The 19,213-nt window shown below is 44.9% G+C and overlaps 1 protein-coding gene across 1 annotated transcript in view; it reads left to right on the forward strand.

Moving 5' to 3' along the window:
* Positions 1-19,213, forward strand: part of LOC311227007 (programmed cell death protein 10-A-like) — a 66,562-nt gene that overhangs the window by 32,881 nt on the left and 14,468 nt on the right. Inside the window, exon 3 of the mRNA XM_084312502.1 lies at positions 17,460-17,513. Coding sequence (XP_084168628.1) covers positions 17,460-17,513 — 54 coding nt within the window. The remainder of the gene's footprint in view (positions 1-17,459; positions 17,514-19,213) is intronic.

Here is a 19,213-nt window from a genome sequence, read left to right on the forward strand (position 1 = left end):
TTCCTGCCACCAACGGCACACAGCCACACATACACACACAGGGACAGCGTCGATCGGGGTAAAAATAAATATCAGATCAACGATCAAATTTATATATAGTGTTCTTACCTTGTATCTGATGTAATGCAAAAGAAATAATCCAATTATCTGATCGCCATTCCAAATACTGCTCGTGGAGGTCCGTACCACATTACCGACCGTTATGGGCGGGCGGGCGTGGTTACATGTCCATGCCATCGCACGACTCTGATCGTCCCAGAAAATAAACTATACCATTCCCAATGGGGTGCAATACCAGCTGGAAGGCGTAGGCGGCAGTATTTGCCCTTTTGCGAGCTCATACCCATTCCCAACGATAACATCAGGCTGGATGGATGAAAATGAATGGATATCGCTAATAAAATAAATGTATTATGTAACTGAGGGGTACAATTCCCTGACTGTATTGTTAGATGTGATATTTAATACCACTACCTCATGTACTTTAACTTCTGGCCACCCAGTACAAGATATAAGTATGATGAACACTTTCCCACCTGATGAAACGAATCCACACAAATGTACCAAATCGAAGGTTTAATACAGCAAAAGGTGTATACAACGATCACTTAATTACATTTATGATTTGAAATATGAAATATGCACTTTTATGGCAAATGAGTATTCGTAGGTAAATCAACATTGAATGTCCAATCTCTGGTTACGCAGAGAGTAAGTATACAACCTGGAATATTTAGGAAACGATAGCGATGGTACTTAAATGATTATAGCTGGATACACTAAGGGGGGGGGGGGGGGTCCCGCTGGTTGTAAGACAGTAGGAGGGGGGGGGTTAGAGAAGCCGCTGGCGGTATCCCATCTGGCCGACGGTGTCTTGGGAGAATCCAAAGTCTTGGACACGGTGCCCACAGAACCTCAGTCCGCAGACGAATACAGCTGGACCCTCTGTGGACGGTAGCTGCCGGTCCACAACGGAGAGACGTGAGGCGACCTCACTGGTGTCGAGCGCCGTCTCACCTGGAGTCCTCTCCGGGGGGTAGTTCCAACACGCCGCAGTGTTGGCCTTTATCCATGGAATAATCAAAGCACACAAAGCATAATCCAAGCCGTGGAAGGCTCGCCGTCGTCCGGGTAGAGTAATCCAATATACAGGTCCAGTCGCTCTTGGCCCGGAGCTCCTCGGATGCAATCACCACTAGGGGTCTGACCAGCCTGGTTAAGCGTCCAGATAACGTCAGGAACGATGGGGGTACTGATAACTTTAAAACTCTAACCGAACGATGCACCATACATAAATAGACTATTATTAGCTTAATAGAATACGTCCAACTCGACGGTATAGTGCCAAACTATGACTATTCAACTATTAATCTACACGATATCTCAATGCCTATTCTGGGCCAAGTAGGCCTTACTACACCGCACGTGCGTCGTGGGGAGGCTTTGCGTCTGTCACTCTGTTGGAGGGTAAAGAACTGGACTAAAAGAAAGTTCTACTTTACTTGCGCCATATATATATATGCGCTATGAACAAATAGTACCATTCGTATTTCGCCCGACATATTCCTGCGCGGAACCGGGGCTTGCCACGACATGTTAGGCGGCACGATTGAACTTGGACCTAGGGGTATGGCAACCTGGCGCCAGGTTCTCGTCCAATGGTAGAATGAAACTATTATGGGCTGTTTAGTAGACTAAAGGGATATTCAATGCATATTGTACAAGGAATATACAGGGGATATCAAACGATATACAAATACAATTAAATATATATATATAAATAAATATACATATTCGGTTTAATCTGATCCTTCACAACAGCCGCCCCCTAATTAGTCCCACCTAATTAGCTAAGCAGAGACAGATTAACCGCACTGTCTACCACTCAAGGTCCGCTGTAAGGGTCAGTCAACTCACAAAGTCATGGGGTCATGGTCATCATCGATAGTATCTGGGAGTCGGGGCAGTTCTATGAGCCTCGCCACGGGACGTGTGTAAGTGCGCCCTTGGACGAGTACTTCAGCTGCTCGGACCTTGCCATCGGCACCGGTGATCACTTTGCTTACGCGGCCAGCCGGCCACATAGCTCTGGGTAGTGACTGGTCAATAATCATGACGACTGTTCCTTCTGTCAAATTGTCTCTCTCTTTTACCCACTTCTGGCGGGTCTGTAGAGACGGTAGGTAGTGAAGTAGGAAGCTGCTCCAAAACTTGTCAGCTAGTACTTGGCTGTACCTCCACATTCTTCGGCCGTTCGCTTCTTCAGGCCTGTACATTGTCTGGGGTAGCGCGGGGTCCAGCCGCCCCATTAGGAGTGTGTTGGGGGTGACTGGGTCGACATCTGCTACATCACTGGAGACGTAACCGAGGGGCTTTGAGTTCAATACTCCCTCGATCTCCGTGAGGACTGTCATTAGGACTTCCTCCGCCACAGTCTGGGCTCCAAGTACGGCGTACAGGGCTGTCTTTATAGAACGTACTTCTCGTTCCCAGGTTCCACCGAAGTGGGGTGCGTTCGGGGGATTAAACTGGAAGTCAATCTGGGCTGGAGCGAGGTGGGTCTTAAGTTCTGGGCCCATAGCTTGGAAGCTCTCTCTCAGCTCTCTTTCTCCGCCTTTGAAGTTGGTCCCGTGATCAGACAACAATGTAGACGGTTTTCCTTTCCGTGATGTGAATCTCCGGAAGGCCATAAGGAATGAGTCTGTGCTCATGGTCGGAAGGAGCTCGATATGTATCGCTCTGGTGGTCATGCATTTGAATACAATACCCCACCGCTTCTCTGTGCCTCTTCCTCTCTTTATATACAACGGGCCAAAGCAGTCCATGCCTGTGGAGTGGAATGGCTTGTCGCCGATTCGGAGGCGACGGGGGTAAGTCAGCCATCCGTGGTATGCTGGGCTGCGCGCGCCACTTACGGCAGTCTAGACAGGTTCGCTGGAAGCGCCGTACTGCTTCTCTCCCTTGCAATATCCAATAACGACGTCTGATCTCCGCGAAGACTCTCTCTGCTCCTGCGTGGTGTACATCCTCGTCGTATTTCTTTATGATCAGCTCTGTGACCTTGTGTCGACTGTTCAAGACGATCGGGTACTTAATGTCATCTGGTAGATCGGGGGCTCTCCGCAGGCGACCACCCACTCTGATGAGATTATGGGCGTCACTCTCTGGTGCCAGGTGAATCAGTCTGCTGTCTGATGGGACGGGGTTTCCTCCCTGTAGACAGTCTAGCTCATCGGGGAACGAGTCTCTCTGGGCTCGTTGTAGTAGAAGAAGTTCTGCTTCTTCGTAGTCAGCTGCTGACATGTCAGTGGTGGACTGAATCTCTGGGTGGTGCCGCAGGAATGTTCTTTGTTGCGCACTCTCTAGGGTAATGCAGTCATCTATGTTGGGGTCTGTGGAGGCGACAGTGCTCAGTCCACAGAACATAGGTTTCTTGTTCTCAGCCTCCTCGTTACTTGCTTCCCTCTGGGTGGGCGTAGGCCAATCTCCTTCCGGGAGCTTGAGGAATGCTGGTCCGTCACTGTAGATGTTGCGACGGGTTAGGTCATCCAGAGACATTCCCCGGGTGATGACGTCAGCTGGGTTGTGTTTGGTGTCCACATACCGCCAGCTTGCTTCTTCTGTTAACTCTTGGATCTCGGTGACTCTGACTCCCACGAAGACTTTGTATCTGCATGAATCAGACTTGATCCATGTGAGTACTGTCGTGGAATCTGACCATAAGATTGTTCTATGCACCGGGATGGTGAGTTCACGTTGGATTAACGTGGCTAGATGCGCTCCTGCGAGGGCTGCGCAGAGCTCTAGACGTGGGATAGATTGTTGCTTACGTGGGGCTATTCTTGAGCGGGCCAGGATGAAAGCAGTGTGTATCTTTCCTCCCATCTCTTGGGCACGCAAGTAGGCCACCGATCCGTAGGCTACTTCGGAGGCGTCGCTGAAGACGTGTAGCTCAATCTCGCATGTCTCTGGCCTCACTGTGGATGGGAAGTAGCTGCGGCGTATATTGACACCTGGGAGTGAGCGGAGTTCCGTCTCCCACTCTCTCCATGTTGAGGCAAGGTGTGCGGGTATTGGGTCGTCCCAGCCCTGGTCCTTGTCCCATAGTGCTCGTACAATCATCTTTGCCCTGGTGGTGTAAGGTAGAATACATCCCAACGGGTCATATTGTCTGGCGAGTGTTCTGTACACACTCCGTCTGGTGGTCGGTATCGCCGCCGACCTTCCCTGCTCTGGAGCCAAGGGTTTGTGTCTATAGTGGAGCGAGTCTGTTTTGAAGCGCCAGACTAGTCCTAGTGTCATTTCTTGGGCTTCTCCTGGGATTGTCGCCATCCAGGTCTCGCTGCTGGCAGCCTTGTCCGCGGAGGAGAGGCTGCGCAATACGTGCGGGTCACTGCTGGCCCACTGCCTGAGATCAAAGCCGCCTTTGATCAGGGAGGCGCGTAACTTGATTAGGAGAGCCTCGGCTTCTTCTTGAGTCGAAACGCTTTGTAAACAGTTGTCCACGTAGAAACTGTTCTTCACACTGTGTTGGACCTCTTCATCTGCTGCTGGGTCCTCTTGGTCTCTCTGTGGGCTGGTACCGGCAGGGCACCATAGCCAGCTGGTCCAGGTGCTATTCCTCGGGGCTGGTCGTGCGTCGTGCTCACCCGTGAATAGAGTCGGGGGTCTGTAGCGCAGCGCCGCGGGGTTATAGCCTGGACTGTATGGGACCTCCTGGTCCGGTGGAGTACTGTGCTGTCGTCGGGCTTGGTTCTCCTCCTCTCCCTCTTCTTCCTCTATCAGATCTTCCAGATCCTGTAATCGTTTATCTTGCTTCTCCGCAGTGTATGCCGCTCCTTCCTTGTAGCTGGGTCTCGCTTGGACCGGTCTGGGAAGGGGGTCTGCGGGGGGTATAGGCTTTGTCTGTTGGTCAAGTTCAGGGTCGCTTGCTCGTTTAGGAGGCGCTGCTCTTGACTGTTGTCTCGACGAGTTCCTTGAACCCCTGGTGGAGGGAGAGGGTGTTGCCCTGGGGATCATCAGCCGCTTCCTTAGCTGCGCCATTAACTTGTCGCGCTCGGCTTGTAGTGTGTCGCGCTCGTCTTGGCGCTGGATGAGATCGATGTTGCGCTCTGCTTCTCTTTGGGCATAGTCAGCGGCGCGCTGGGCTTCGGCGGAGGCGCGCTCTGCTTCTCTTTGGGCATAGTCAGCGACGCGCTGGGCTTCGGCGGCGGCGCGCTCTGCTGCGGCGGCGGCGCGCTCTGCTGCTGCCCGGTCTCTTACCATATTAATTTCCGTCTGAAGGCGTCTCATCTCCCGGCGTCTCATCTCCCGGCGTATGCGCTCTTCTTCGCTCCGTCGCTGCGCTTGGAGGCGTTCTCTTTCAATAGTAAAATGTTCGTGCTCGCTAAGCGCCTGTGCTTGGAGACGGTCGCGTTCAGTAGAGGCTGTCAGGCGGACGAGGAACGCCTGTTGTAGCATCCTCGCCGCTTCTCTGGGGGAAGGCGGTTGTGGAGGTGAGCTGCTCCTGCGTGAGCCGCTCCTGGGGGTACTCGTTGGGGAGTCCTGGAGCTCTATTTCCTCGGCGCTCTCCTCCTCTTCTTCCGTGCAGAGTTCTCTCTCTGTAGGGTTGTCTTCCTCCCGGGGCTGGTCGGGGACTACTTCTTGGGTAGTGGCGGGGGGTAAAGGCATGTCAATTCCCTCCTGGTCCCCACCGTGAGCTTGGTCAGTTACATTAGGACCTACTATGGCCTCTGTGGTCGGGGAAACCTGGTCGTTAAGGTCAGACATAATTTTACTTTCTACTTTTACCGCGTTTACCGTTTGTCGAAGGCTAGGTAGTTGACTGACAGTGTAAGCCTCTAAGTACTGAGGTGTCTGTCGTCTGCGCCGCGGGCGTTCTAGGTTAGGAGGATCGTTTCGTGGAGTGTTCATAGGCCATTTCGATATTAATAACACTATATTAATATTACACTAGTTACCCTCCGGCTCGAAGGATCAATTGTAACTGAGGGGTACAATTCCCTGACTGTATTGTTAGATATGATATTTAATACCACTACCTCATGTACTTTAACTTCTGGCCACCCAGTACAAGATATAAGTATGATGAACACTTTCCCACCTGATGAAACGAATCCACACAAATGTACCAAATCGAAGGTTTAATACAGCAAAAGGTGTATACAACGATCACTTAATTACATTTATGATTTGAAATATGAAATATGCACTTTTATGGCAAATGAGTATTCGTAGGTAAATCAACATTGAATGTCCAATCTCTGGTTACGCAGGGAGTAAGTATACAACCTGGAATATTTAGGAAACGATAGCGATGGTACTTAAATGATTATAGCTGGATACACTAAGGGGGGGGGGGGTCCCGCTGGTTGTAAGACAGTAGGAGGGGGGGGTTAGAGAAGCCGCTGGCGGTATCCCATCTGGCCGACGGTGTCTTGGGAGAATCCAAAGTCTTGGACACGGTGCCCACAGAACCTCAGTCCGCAGACGAATACAGCTGGACCCTCTGTGGACGGTAGCTGCCGGTCCACAACGGAGAGACGTGAGGCGACCTCACTGGTGTCGAGCGCCGTCTCACCTGGAGTCCTCTCCGGGGGGTAGTTCCAACACTCCGCAGTGTTGGCCTTTATCCATGGAATAATCAAAGCACACAAAGCATAATCCAAGCCGTGGAAGGCTCGCCGTCGTCCGGGTAGAGTAATCCAATATACAGGTCCAGTCGCTCTTGGCCCGGAGCTCCTCGGATGCAATCACCACTAGGGGTCTGACCAGCCTGGTTAAGCGTCCAGATAACGTCAGGAACGATGGGGGTACTGATAACTTTAGAACTCTAACCGAACGATGCACCATACATAAATAGACTATTATTAGCTTAATAGAATACGTCCAACTCGACGGTATAGTGCCAAACTATGACTATTCAACTATTAATCTACAGATTAATCTAATCTCAATGCCTATTCTGGGCCAAGTAGGCCTTACTACACCGCACGTGCGTCGTGGGGAGGCTTTGCGTCTGTCACTCTGTTGGAGGGTAAAGAACTGGACTAAAAGAAAGTTCTACTTTACTTGCGCCATATATATATGCGCTATGAACAAATAGTACCATTCGTATTTCGCCCGACATATTCCTGCGCGGAACCGGGGCTTGCCACGACATGTTAGGCGGCACGATTGAACTTGGACCTAGGGGTATGGCAACCTGGCGCCAGGTTCTCGTCCAATGGTAGAATGAAACTATTATGGGCTAGGGCTGGGCGATATGACGATATTATATAAATATCGGGTACAGTTCATTAACGATACACTTTTTCAACGTATCGTGGATATCGTGATGTTTTGCCCAAGAGGATTGTGTCGCGTCAATCTGTCCACACGTTACTCGTTCATATCTCAGCCTGTGCTGAGATATGCCCATTCCGCGGTCTGTTAATAAAGTTTTCAATCAGACCGATGTATGGAAAGGCTTTTATTATAACATTCGTTGTAGTAAAATCATTATGCCTCATTTAGTCATCCTGTGAAGCACTGGTCTCCTACTCGACGGCCGCGGGGAGCTAACGTTATAGTAGCTTTGTTGACGTTGTTCAGCACACGGGACATTCAGGAAGTCAAAAAATAATAACGCTTGCCGATTGGTGCTAAGAACAGCAGGGCGGGTGCAAGCGGTGTGACGTCATTGGCAGACTCGACTGTCAATCAAAATGATTATGTTTCCGTCAGAATGAATGAATGAATGAATGAATGAATGAAAACTTTATTTAACAGATTGCAGAATGGGTACAATACAGTACGGCTCAATACATACAATTGTTAAGGGGATGCAGACCTGAGAAAGACGTTTGTCTTGTTTCCATCAGGGTCCCCCATTGAATGAATGAAAACTGTATTAAAAGTAGAGTTGTTCCGATACCGATACCAGTATCGGAAATGCCGCCGATACTGCCTAAAATGCTGGTATCGGTATCGGCGAGTACACGTAAATTCTAGCCTCCGATCCCATGATGTAATTTATCTCCTGCCGAGTCCTGCGGAGAGTGAGGATTATAAAATGAACATGTTTTAAAGTGTGATGCTGTGTCATTTTAACAGCAGATACACTTTCTTAAATTCCATTGTCCCCGACAGTGCGGTGTGACGGGGAGCTCGGACGGGAATCGGGATGTGTTTGGCTGGTGTTATGATAGCATTAGCTGGAAAGATAGCTAGTTGGAACAACATCAGCTTTAACGTTACATCAAATCAGATGATCGCCTGTCCTTTCTCCAGGACCTAACACTGTCCGTGACCGTCTATCAACAATAATGCACCCACGGTGAATTGTATTTAAGTTAAGTAGCTACGGACTAGCGTTAGCTGACTATTACTAACGTTATCAAATGTCAATGCGGGAAGACGAGCTAGGTCAGTTAGCTTAGCTTGATAACGTTACCGTGTCTAAAGTTGGTGCATAATCCAGCAATAATGGTTGCAGACCTGCAAGCAAAGTACAGCAAGTGCCAAAGGATAAGAGTCTGAGGCGGAGTTTCAAAAGAGAATGTTGAATATTTATTTTGCATCAAAAATCACAACATGAACGTTCTATCTGCCACTAGCTTACAGACTGAATAGGGTATATCTGCAGAGCCACTGAGTAGCGAGTGCAACACCGTTTAATGTCCGTGTGGATCATTGGAGTAGGGTATATCTGCAGTGCTGTAGCCCATACTCATTGATTAATGATACTAATACAAATCTATACAATCACCTGTTGTTGAATAAATACCATTACTTTCTAGTTATTACTAAAACACAGTATAACAGTATCCGAAAAAAAAAATATATATATAATTTATATAATATTTTTTATTTTTTATTTTTTTATGCACTGGTATCGGATAAATATCGGTATCGGCCGATACCCAAAGCTTAGGTATCGGAATCGGATCGGAAAGGGAAAAATGGTATCGGAACATCTCTAATTAAAAGGTTGCAGAATGGGTACAATACAGTACAGGAGGATGAAGACCAGAAAAAGACTTTCGGCTTTTTTACATAAGGGTCCTCCATTTTCAATTCATCAAAACATTTAGAGACATACATATATACAGTAGTTTCATAAAAATGCTAAAATGCTATTTATTTATTTATTTATTGATTGATTGATTTAAAACTTTAACATATTGCAGAATGGGTACAGTACAGTACAGCTCAATACATACAATTGTTAAGGGGATGCAGACCAGAGAAAGACTTTAGTCTTGTTTACATCAGGGTCCCCCATTTTCAATTCATCATATTTCATATCTAAATCATATAATATCTCATATGCAATATATAATCTAATAATCTAAATCTAATATAAAAATGCTAAATGCATGGGTATTTTATTTTGTCTTTAATGTTAGCTTGCAAACTCAAATACTGTTTTGGTAAGCCTCATAATGAATTGTTTGGGGTAAAAAAGAAAAACATCGTGATGTGTATCGTGTATCGCCGAAAGGTCAGAAAATATCGTGATATCATATTTAGGCCATATCGCCCAGCCCTATTATGGGCTGTTTAGTAGACTAAAGGGATATTCAATGCATATTGTACAAGGAATATACAGGGGATATCAAACGATATACAAATACAATTAAATATATATATATAAATAAATATACATATTCGGTTTAATCTGATCCTTCACAACATATTATAATGATTAAAACCCGACTATACTCGTGATTAGGGTTGCACGGTATACCGGTATTAGTATAGTACCGCGGTACTAGAGTGTTCAAAATGATACTATACTGCGTTTGGTAAAAAACTGTACTTTAAAAAAAATATATATATTTATTCATTTATGCATGCGAATGCCTTCCTATTGGGGAGCACAGCGCTGCTGTCAGTGGTGACGTTGCGCTAGTTTACCGGAAGCAACCTTCTGGAATGAAGAACAACAAACTCTAGTTGAGACGGGAGCTGGCATGGCTCGTCCGGCGAGTGTTTGCATCGGTGGCATGACTACAGTACTGATAGGAGCGCTACTGTAGCACATAACGTTAGTTATCATAACCATCGGCAGTCGCAGTGGGGATCTTTGTTGATTGGCGTTGGCTGGCTAGCGCATTTTGCGTGGAGTGGACTCTGCTAACGTTGGCTTGTATAGCTAGCGAGCTATGGTTCTGGTTGTGGTGGCTGACGTTGGTCGGTGGAGATCCTCGCTGCGATTGTCGATGGTTGTGGTGGCTGACGTTGGTCGGTGGAGATCCTCGCTGCGATTGCAGATGGTTGTGGTGGCTGACGTTGCGTGCTGCGGTGGCTCCCATCGGTGCTGTGGTCGTGTCGTTGGTGCCAACGTTCGTTGGGTGGGCTATGCTAGCTCTCGTGACTACAGTTCCTTATACGAGCATTAGAAAATGTCCACAATGCTATTCGCAAGAATAGAAAATAAATTGAAAAGCCTAATAATAAGCTATACACAGCCTAAACTGCCGTGCTGAAAGCTAGTAAACACAGCATCCCCTGTTTGTTGCCTACCCACAACAGAAATTAATTTATGCACACATGCATCTCATCTCTATGGCTTAGTCACAAACGTGATTTATACAGAGACATTTGACAATTGCCCATTAATGGTTCATACATACTGTATAAAGACAACGGAAATCTATTTTATTTTCATTAAACAGCCTACAATATGACATAACCTAGTTCTAGAATTATGATAAGGCTATAATCAGTCTCACTCATCAAAATGTTTTCTATGTAACTTATGGTATCTCAAATTAATTAGGCCCTCTGCTATGACAAATGTATAATAATACAACCATACTTTTTCTACCCCTTGAATTTTTTTTAACTACAGAAGTCTGCTGCATTTGGCTCACAGAGTGACTCCCCCACTCAGAAGCAACCTAACCTCCCAGCTTTTTTTTGCAGCATATTAAGTACACAAATGAGTCCAAAGATGATAAAAGGATCAACAGGGCAGTCGCAGAGTTCATCTGTGTGGACCAAGATCCAATATATATACAGTTGAGAAAGCTGGGTTCAGAAACCTTGTACAGCAACTGTTTTGAGTGCAAAAAAAGTTCTCCAGCATTTTGAATGCCATTGCTTTTAATTTAATTTAATTTAATTCTTGTCATTGTTGTGTTTTAAAATAAAGAACAATAATGACATCTGAGAGTTTTTCCCAGATTTTGAGGAAAAGTATCGAAAGTATCGCTCTCAGACAGCAGTGACTCACCAGCGGTGAACTGAAGTTGTTGCCTTTGTGCTTTAATACTTTCAGAGCCGGCCGTGTTTTCCTTTTTACCCCCTTGAATGCCCAGCAACCACTTCAATGTTAGCGTTAATATCGCCTAATCTATGTTTTAAATTATGGCTGTGTCTAATCTGCCCGTCGCTTATCAATGACTCATTTTCCAGTCAACATTGTCGAAGCGGATTGTTTTTTTATCGGTTAATTTCTGTTTTATAGCATTTTGAAAAGCCCTCGTTTTCACGGAAAATATAAATATTCTGTGATAATCGCCCTTTACTGGAATATTCTAGAACGTTGTCATTTTTCTGCCTATTTATTAATCGTTTTCAAATAAACGCTAGATTATCGATAGTATGTGTACGTATGCACGCTGGTGCCGCAAGCTGAAAATCTATTTTCTTAGTTCCTGATCGCTCGCACAGTCAAAAAGCCATATCACACATAGAGGAAAAGCTATCTCCGTGAAAACAGCTCTGATTATCCTAAGACTGGTAAAATAGATTCCTTACCTGAGATCAGATGGTATCCAAAAAGATTATTCCAATTCCTGATCGCCATTCCAAAAATCAATCCTTTTATTGATCCAATGCTACGTACTGTAAAGACATTACACGCTGTTCTGAGGGTCCACAATGTATCTGATCGGCTCCGGTTACATGCGTGAGAAGTAAAATCCATTTTCATTGAGTCCATTCCAAAAGGGTGCATTACCATCTGGGAGACGATAGGGGGCGCTTTTTTCACATCTGAGCGCCTGGTGGGGCTGGTTTACCAACGGTAGACTCGGTTGATGAAATATGAATTCAGATCGCTAATAAAAAAAATTTCACGCTAATTGGCGTGATGGGCATTCAGGGGGCGGACTGTTAACATGTAAAGTGTTAATGAAGTACTTTGAATTGTATTAAAGGGGCACTTCACCAAAAACAATGCTGATTTATTTAGCACATAATCTCACACACACATCCAAAAACTTGTTAATTTTGTTCGACAGTTAGTAAATGATACGGCCAGCAGTGATGTCATCATTGAATCCTTGTGTTCATTTAAATTATGTAGAAAAGATGACAATACCTTTACGAAATTGTATCCATAGTTTGAGAGAAGAGAATACTGTCTGTTGGGGTTCAAGTGAATTCATAAGGATTCAAGGAGAGTGGAGCGTAGATTAGAGAAGGGAGCGTGACGGACCAGCAAGGCAGAGACTCACACCAGAACCACATACCTATTTTAATCTAATTTAATTTATTACCCATAACACCGTCACAAATGCACAAGCTAGTACACTGGAATGAGGCCATAAGAATATAATGAAAACAGACAAACATTTTGGCCGAAATCATCACTTCATATTCAAATAAGCCATTGCCAATTATGACGGAACACATCAGAAATGTCTTTTTAAATCTATTCAAATAAACCAGTAATGGGCTTATCCACTTTCCTCCAAATCCTGACGAGCCTTTTAATAAATGACATTTCAGCTGCCAATTAGGCCGTACTGAGTCTTTAAACACATTTAGCCTAATCTCTTAAATAACGTCTTGCCCTGCATTTTGGCATCTGTGAATGTTTTGCACAGAAACCCTGATAAACGACTCCCAGTGCCAAGGGCAAATAGGGGGCAGCTCACAAGATGGAAACGGAGGACGCAAGCTGCATCTAATTCAGCACCAGCTCATAAATCTGACTGCTAATTAGCTAGGTTTCTAATACTCCGGCAAAGGAGCCATAATTATAATAAACCTAATTCAGATAGTGGGAAACAGATGTTGCAATGTGCTTCTGAGACGCGGTAGTGAAATATAATTTCAGAGACAAGAAAAAGATTCACAAAGTATAATCGCAATCAAAAGGTAGAGATGGCTTGAAAAAGAATGAATGAATGAATGAATGAATGAATGAATGAATGAATTTATTCACACACACACACGATACATTTACATGCGAGTATCCTCATGTGATATCAATGTCACAAATTGTGTGCATGTGCCAGGTCTCCCAAGAAGCTATTTAAAGCTTTTGGAGGAAGCCTGATCACAGATACAAACAGAATATAAACAACAAAACAATAACAAAAAACAAAACAATACAACGTGGGTAGGTTTACACACCTACCTACTAACTGACATATAACAGAGATACATATTACAGACAATTTTATTCCTAAGTTATAATTTTAATTAGAGATATGATTTTAGCAGTTCCTCTTTCAGTGATTTTTTAAAGGTTTTAAAGGTATTAGTCATTTTTAGATTTTCGTCAAGCTTGTTCCAGATCTGTGGACCCCTGCATGCTATGCTTAGGCTAGCACAATTGAGCCTTCTCCTCTTGCCAGATATAAGATGCTTATTTCTTGTGTTGTGGATGTGCAGTGGTTGGCAGACTGGGACAAGCTCAGACAGTCTGTGATTCATGTTGTTGACAACTTGATACATAATTGATGCGTTTTGATGAATGTTAAATTCAGCGAGCCTCAGGAGACCAAAGCGATGGAACAGAGGCTTTGAGGGCGCTCTATACCCGGACCATGACAGCACTCGTAGTACCCTCTTTTGTAGGCTTTCTAGTTTCTTGAGATGGCTGGGGTATGTGTTGCACCATATGACGTTACAGTAATTGATGAGGGGTTCAAACAGGGTTTTGTATAAAGTGAGAAGGGCAGGCAAGGGAAGAAAATGACGTATTTTGCAGAATAAGCCAACATATTTGGACAGTTTTGTTTGTAGATATTTTATGTGGCATTTGAAGTTGAGTGACTCATCGATGATGACCCCCAGGAATTTTGTGGACACCACTCTTGACAGCTCCTTTCCATTTATTTTTATGCACATGTGATGTGTGCGCATCCAATTTGAGTGGAAGACAATGAAATTTGTTTTGCTGAGATTTAGTGATAATTTGTTGCATTTGAACCAGGTGTCCACTTTTTGTAGTTCTGTATCGAGTAGATCTTGTAGCTCGAGTGGATTTTTATGTGACAGAAACAAATTAGTGTCATCAGAACTCAACCGAATCAAGAGAATAACCAGATGAACTGAAAGACTGTAAAAAGAAATTATAAAAATAAACCAGACAAAAAAACAAAAAAGGCCTGTAAACATATTGTTTAGTTTTAGTTTGAGAAAAGATTTAAAAGTTTTCAATCACTAAATGTTATTATTTATTTATTTATTTAATTAAAATTGTATTTCCCAAAAGCGAGTGCCTGTTCGGAACGGGCTCCCAGTATTGCTGCTTGCAGTGTTGTCGGGGGATGTGCCCATTTTCGAAGTGCGTTGTTGGAGACCTGTGGTACTGTATCGCTGCTCGCAGTGTTGTAGACTCAGACCTGTGGAATGGCTGCTCAGTGTTGTGGAGACCTGTGGCATGGCTGCTCGCAGTGTTGTGGAGACCTGTGGAATGGCTGCTTGCAGTGTTGTGGAGACCTGTGGAATGGCTGCTCGCAGTGTTGTGGAGACCTGTGGAATGGCTGCTTGCAGTGTTGTGGAGACCTGTGGTATGGCTGCTTGCAGCGTTGTAGAGACTTGTGGCATGGCTGCTTGCAGTGTTGTAGAGACCAGTGGTATGGCTGCTTGCAGCGTTGTAGAGACTTGTGGCATGGCTGCTTGCAGCGTTGTGGAGACCTGTGGTATGGCTGCTTGCAGCGTTGTAGAGACTTGTAGTATGGCTACTTGCAGCGTTGTGGAGACCTGTGGAATGCCTGCTTGCAGTGTTGTAGAGACTTGTAGTATGGCTGTTTGCAGTGTTGTGGAGACTTGTGGAATGGCTGCTTGCAGCGTTGTGGAGACCTGTGGTATGGCTGCTTGCAGCGTTGTAGAGACTTGTAGTATGGCTGCTTGCAGTGTTGTGGAGACCTGTGGTATGGCTGCTTGCAGTGTTGTGGAGACCTGTGGTATGGCTGCTTGCAGTGTTGTAGAGACTTGTGGAATGGCTACTTGCAGCGTTGTGGAGACCTGTGGAATGGCTGCTTGCAGTGTTGTAGAGACTTGTAGTATGGCTGTTTGCAGTGTTGTGGAGACTTGTGGAATGGCTGCTTGCAGCGTTGTGGAGACCTGTGGTATGGCTGCTTGCAGCGTTGTAGAGACTTGTAGTATGGCTGCTTGCAGTGTTGTGGAGACCTGTGGTATGGCTGCTTGCAGTGTTGTAGCGACTTGTAGTATGGCTGCTTGCAGTGTTGTGGAGACTTGTGGAATGGCTGCTTGCAGTGTTGTGGAGACCTGTGGTATGGCTGCTTGCTAGGGGTGGGAATAGCCAGAGACGATACGATACTATCGCGATACTTGTGGCACGATACGATGGTATCGCGATACTAAATATATCGCGATACACTGATTTTTCTTTAATAAAAAAAAAAAATTTGGATCAAATTTTATTTATTACCTTTTTTCAACTGCATAGTAAAACTTTGTCAACATGTTTTATCTAATAAAGTTCAGTCTGTTCAGTTCAGTTCATCTCACTTTAGGGCTGTCCCCGACTAAGGATTTGGATGGTCAACTAGGATTGGCCAAAATTTGCCGTTAGTCGACTATTTGTCGACTTAAAAAAAATTATAATAAAATAAAATAAAGTATAATCATTTAATTTTTATTTATTTTTTTATCGTTCCATTTGGGCTGTGGGGGGTGCTTAATGTCTGAAGGAGTCGACTGAAGGCTTCTTGTCCTCTGAAAAAGCATGCAATTGGTCCACTGATGGATACATCTTGATATTTGTCTAGTATAGTGTGTTCATTAGATGGGTGAAATCCTCTTTCTGTGCCTGGTTTCGTAAGCAGTTAGCCTCTGGTATGCGTGCCATTAGCGTTAGCCACGCTTTTTTTTATTTTTTTTTATTATTATATTCGACTAAGAGGTTGGCCAGTCGACTACGGCCCCTTTCGACCGATTAGTCGACTAATCGATTAATAGGGGTCAGCCCTATCTCACTTCAATACTTTTTATTGCAGAACATGGTATTTTCTCAAGCAGACAGATGTAAACACTGTAATCTGTGTTGCATGTACCTGACAAACTGAACTGTTTGTATTACAGTCATATTACAACTTAACTGAATGCACATGTGTTTGTGTGTGGACTACTGTACTATTACAGGTATTGAAATGAACAATGCAACTTCCTTATACAAAAAAAATTAAAAAATAAAAAAGTTTTATGAATAATTAAATATCGATACTTGGCGTCCCTGTATCGATACAGTATCGCCACGCAAAGTATCGCGATACTACTACGTATCGATTTTCCCCCCACCCCTACTGCTTGCAGCGCTGTAGAGATTTGTGGTATGGCTGCTTGCAGTGTTGTAGAGACCTGTGGAATGGCTGCTTGCAGCGTTGTGGAGACCTGTGGAATGGCTGCTTGCAGCGCTGTAGAGACCTGTGGAATGGCTGCTTGCAGCGTTGTGGAGACCTGTGGAATGGCTGCTTGCAGCGCTGTAGAGACCTGTGGAATGGCTGCTTGCAGCGCTGTGGAGACCTGTGGTATGGCTGCTTGCAGAGTTGTGGAGACCAGTGGTATGGCTGCTTGCAGCGTTGTGGAGACCTGTGGTATGGCCAGTGTTGCGTTCCTCATATCAACACCACTGGTTCCACGCACGCTAATGACGCCACGTGCACGCGCGCTCCCGGTCGCGTGTGCGCACTCCCGCGCATGCGCATAAATGTTACCTTGCATAATGACAGACTAAAGACAGTGCCTAATAGCCTCTATGAATGGAATGTAACACGTGACGACCGGCGCTATTGATATGCAAAGTAGCCAGGTGGGTCCTGCGAGTTGGCACATCAGTCGAGTGCAGCGCATTCCTGTGTGCACGCGCTTCTGCTCACACAACTTTGGTTGCATGGAGTGCAACCTCGTCCCATGAGCAACTCATCACTGGGTATGGCTGCTTGCAGTGTTGTGGAGACCTGTGGTATGACAGTCAGACAGAGCTCCTCCCTTTATAGTTAAGAGTTCTGCACACGTTCATCCGAGCAGTACAAGGAGAGCACTTGTCATCCTTTTAGTTTATATTCATTAATAACCATTCTTGTGCGGTTTAGAGAGGAGAATGGAAGCTTTTCCAATGTCTTTCAGCGCAATCATCTTCTCTTGTCACACCAAATAGGCTATGAATTGAATATATTGTCTGTGTAATAAAATGTCAGAATAGAACAGGAATCACAAGCTGTGTGCGTTTGCATGCCCTCACATTTGTGTTCTCGTTTTATTTACAGCTGGAGAAAGTGAACTTATCTGCAGCGCAGACCTTGAGAGCAGCTTTTATGAAGGTAAACTATAACTCTTTTTCATTATTTTATCTTTATTTATTCATTCCTTCTGCATCATTTGCAGAACGCTGCAGTTCTTTGGCTAACCTTCTCCATCACTGCTGATTCGAGCCAAACTAGATCCAGCAGTCTGTCGCCCACCGCTAAAGTTCAGTGGAGATGATTTCTATTAATCTTCAGATTAGCTACTTTTATTGCCACACAACTGAGCATGGTGGTAATTGGCTTCACTGCAGCATGGCTTACACGCACGCATGCATGCACGCACACGCACACACACACACACACACACACACACACACATGGACACACGGACACACAGGTCCTTCACCCTATGTATCAGTGTGTCATCTGGACTGGACTTGCAAAGACACAGTCACACAAAAGCATGTACACGCTAAGGCTGTCCCCGAACCCTGTTTTTAGGGTTCGAACGTTCGCCAGGGTTTATCGAACGAATGTTCGAACGTTTTTAATTTTTTTTTTATTTTTAATAAATTTTTTTTTTTATTGTATTATTATAGATCCTACGGAGGGCGGAATTGCATAGTCTATTGGTGAAAAACATGTTGTTTACAGTGGTGGCTGTTCATGTAAACATGTAATTAAACAAAGCACTCAGAAGAAAATAAACAAGCTACTGCATCAAAGTTACTACTTATGATAAACAATAGCCCTTGCACACCGCAGTCACGTAAGGGGCTAGTTAAACTAAGGCATTCGTTTTGTGGCATTAACGTTATATAGTTAGTGTTACACGTTCAATAACAGGTATTCACTCTTGGTCGACGGGAAGGGGAGAGAGGCGCGCGCCTCGGCTCCTCAACAGACCCGTCTACCTCGGAACGGGGGACGGCAGAGAGACACCGGCGGGGGCGTTGCCGGAAGTAAAAAACTAATAAACGCTTGCCAATTTGGTGGTAACAGCAGAGGCGGGTGCAAGCGGTGTGACGTGATTGGCAGAATCGCCTGTCAATCAAAATTGTTCTATTGCATTGGTTGAGAGCTCTGGTTGAGACAATAGTATCCAGCTACAGCCCGGCAGACCATACTGGTTGAGCCGAGCGCCGTGGGGGACGCCCCTCTTCACATCGCCTCAACCCCGTGTGCCTCCTTAATTTTTTTTTTTTAAATGTTCGAACCCATTAATTAAAGTCCAAATGTCAGCGTAACGTTCGGGCTCAGCCTTAGTACACGCACATACAAGCACACACACAAATCAGCTGGTGACTGGAGGATTGCTTGTATTTGATGATTGAAATTCTTTATTAGAAATAACCCCTTGAGATGTAGCATCTTGTTTTCCAGGGGCTCCTAGACACAATACAATGTATGCACAACATTTTCTGAAAAGAAAAATATATATATATTAAAACAACGAAACGGTATCTACAACAAGATCAACCAAGCAATAACAAATATAATACAAAACAAGTAAACCAACAGACGAGATGACAAAATACAAAGGACAAACAAAATGACCACAAGTCAAGCAGGATAGGAATGGAATGGATCGGAAACGCTAGCAGGTGAATCCGCAAAAATATTTTTTCGGATGTGCCTTTTGTTTATACGGCAACAGCGTTTTTACGGGGAGAATCCGCAAAAAAGTGAGACCACCTTCCTGGGTCAAATTCCTAGAAACGATAACCCTTTGCGCTATCATCTAAACTGTCAAACCGCATAAAACTATGACGAAA

The sequence above is a fragment of the Notolepis coatsorum genome (genome assembly GCF_963971535.1).
Source record: "Notolepis coatsorum genome assembly, chromosome: 1".
NCBI classification, from domain to species: Eukaryota; Metazoa; Chordata; class Actinopteri; order Aulopiformes; family Paralepididae; genus Notolepis; species Notolepis coatsorum.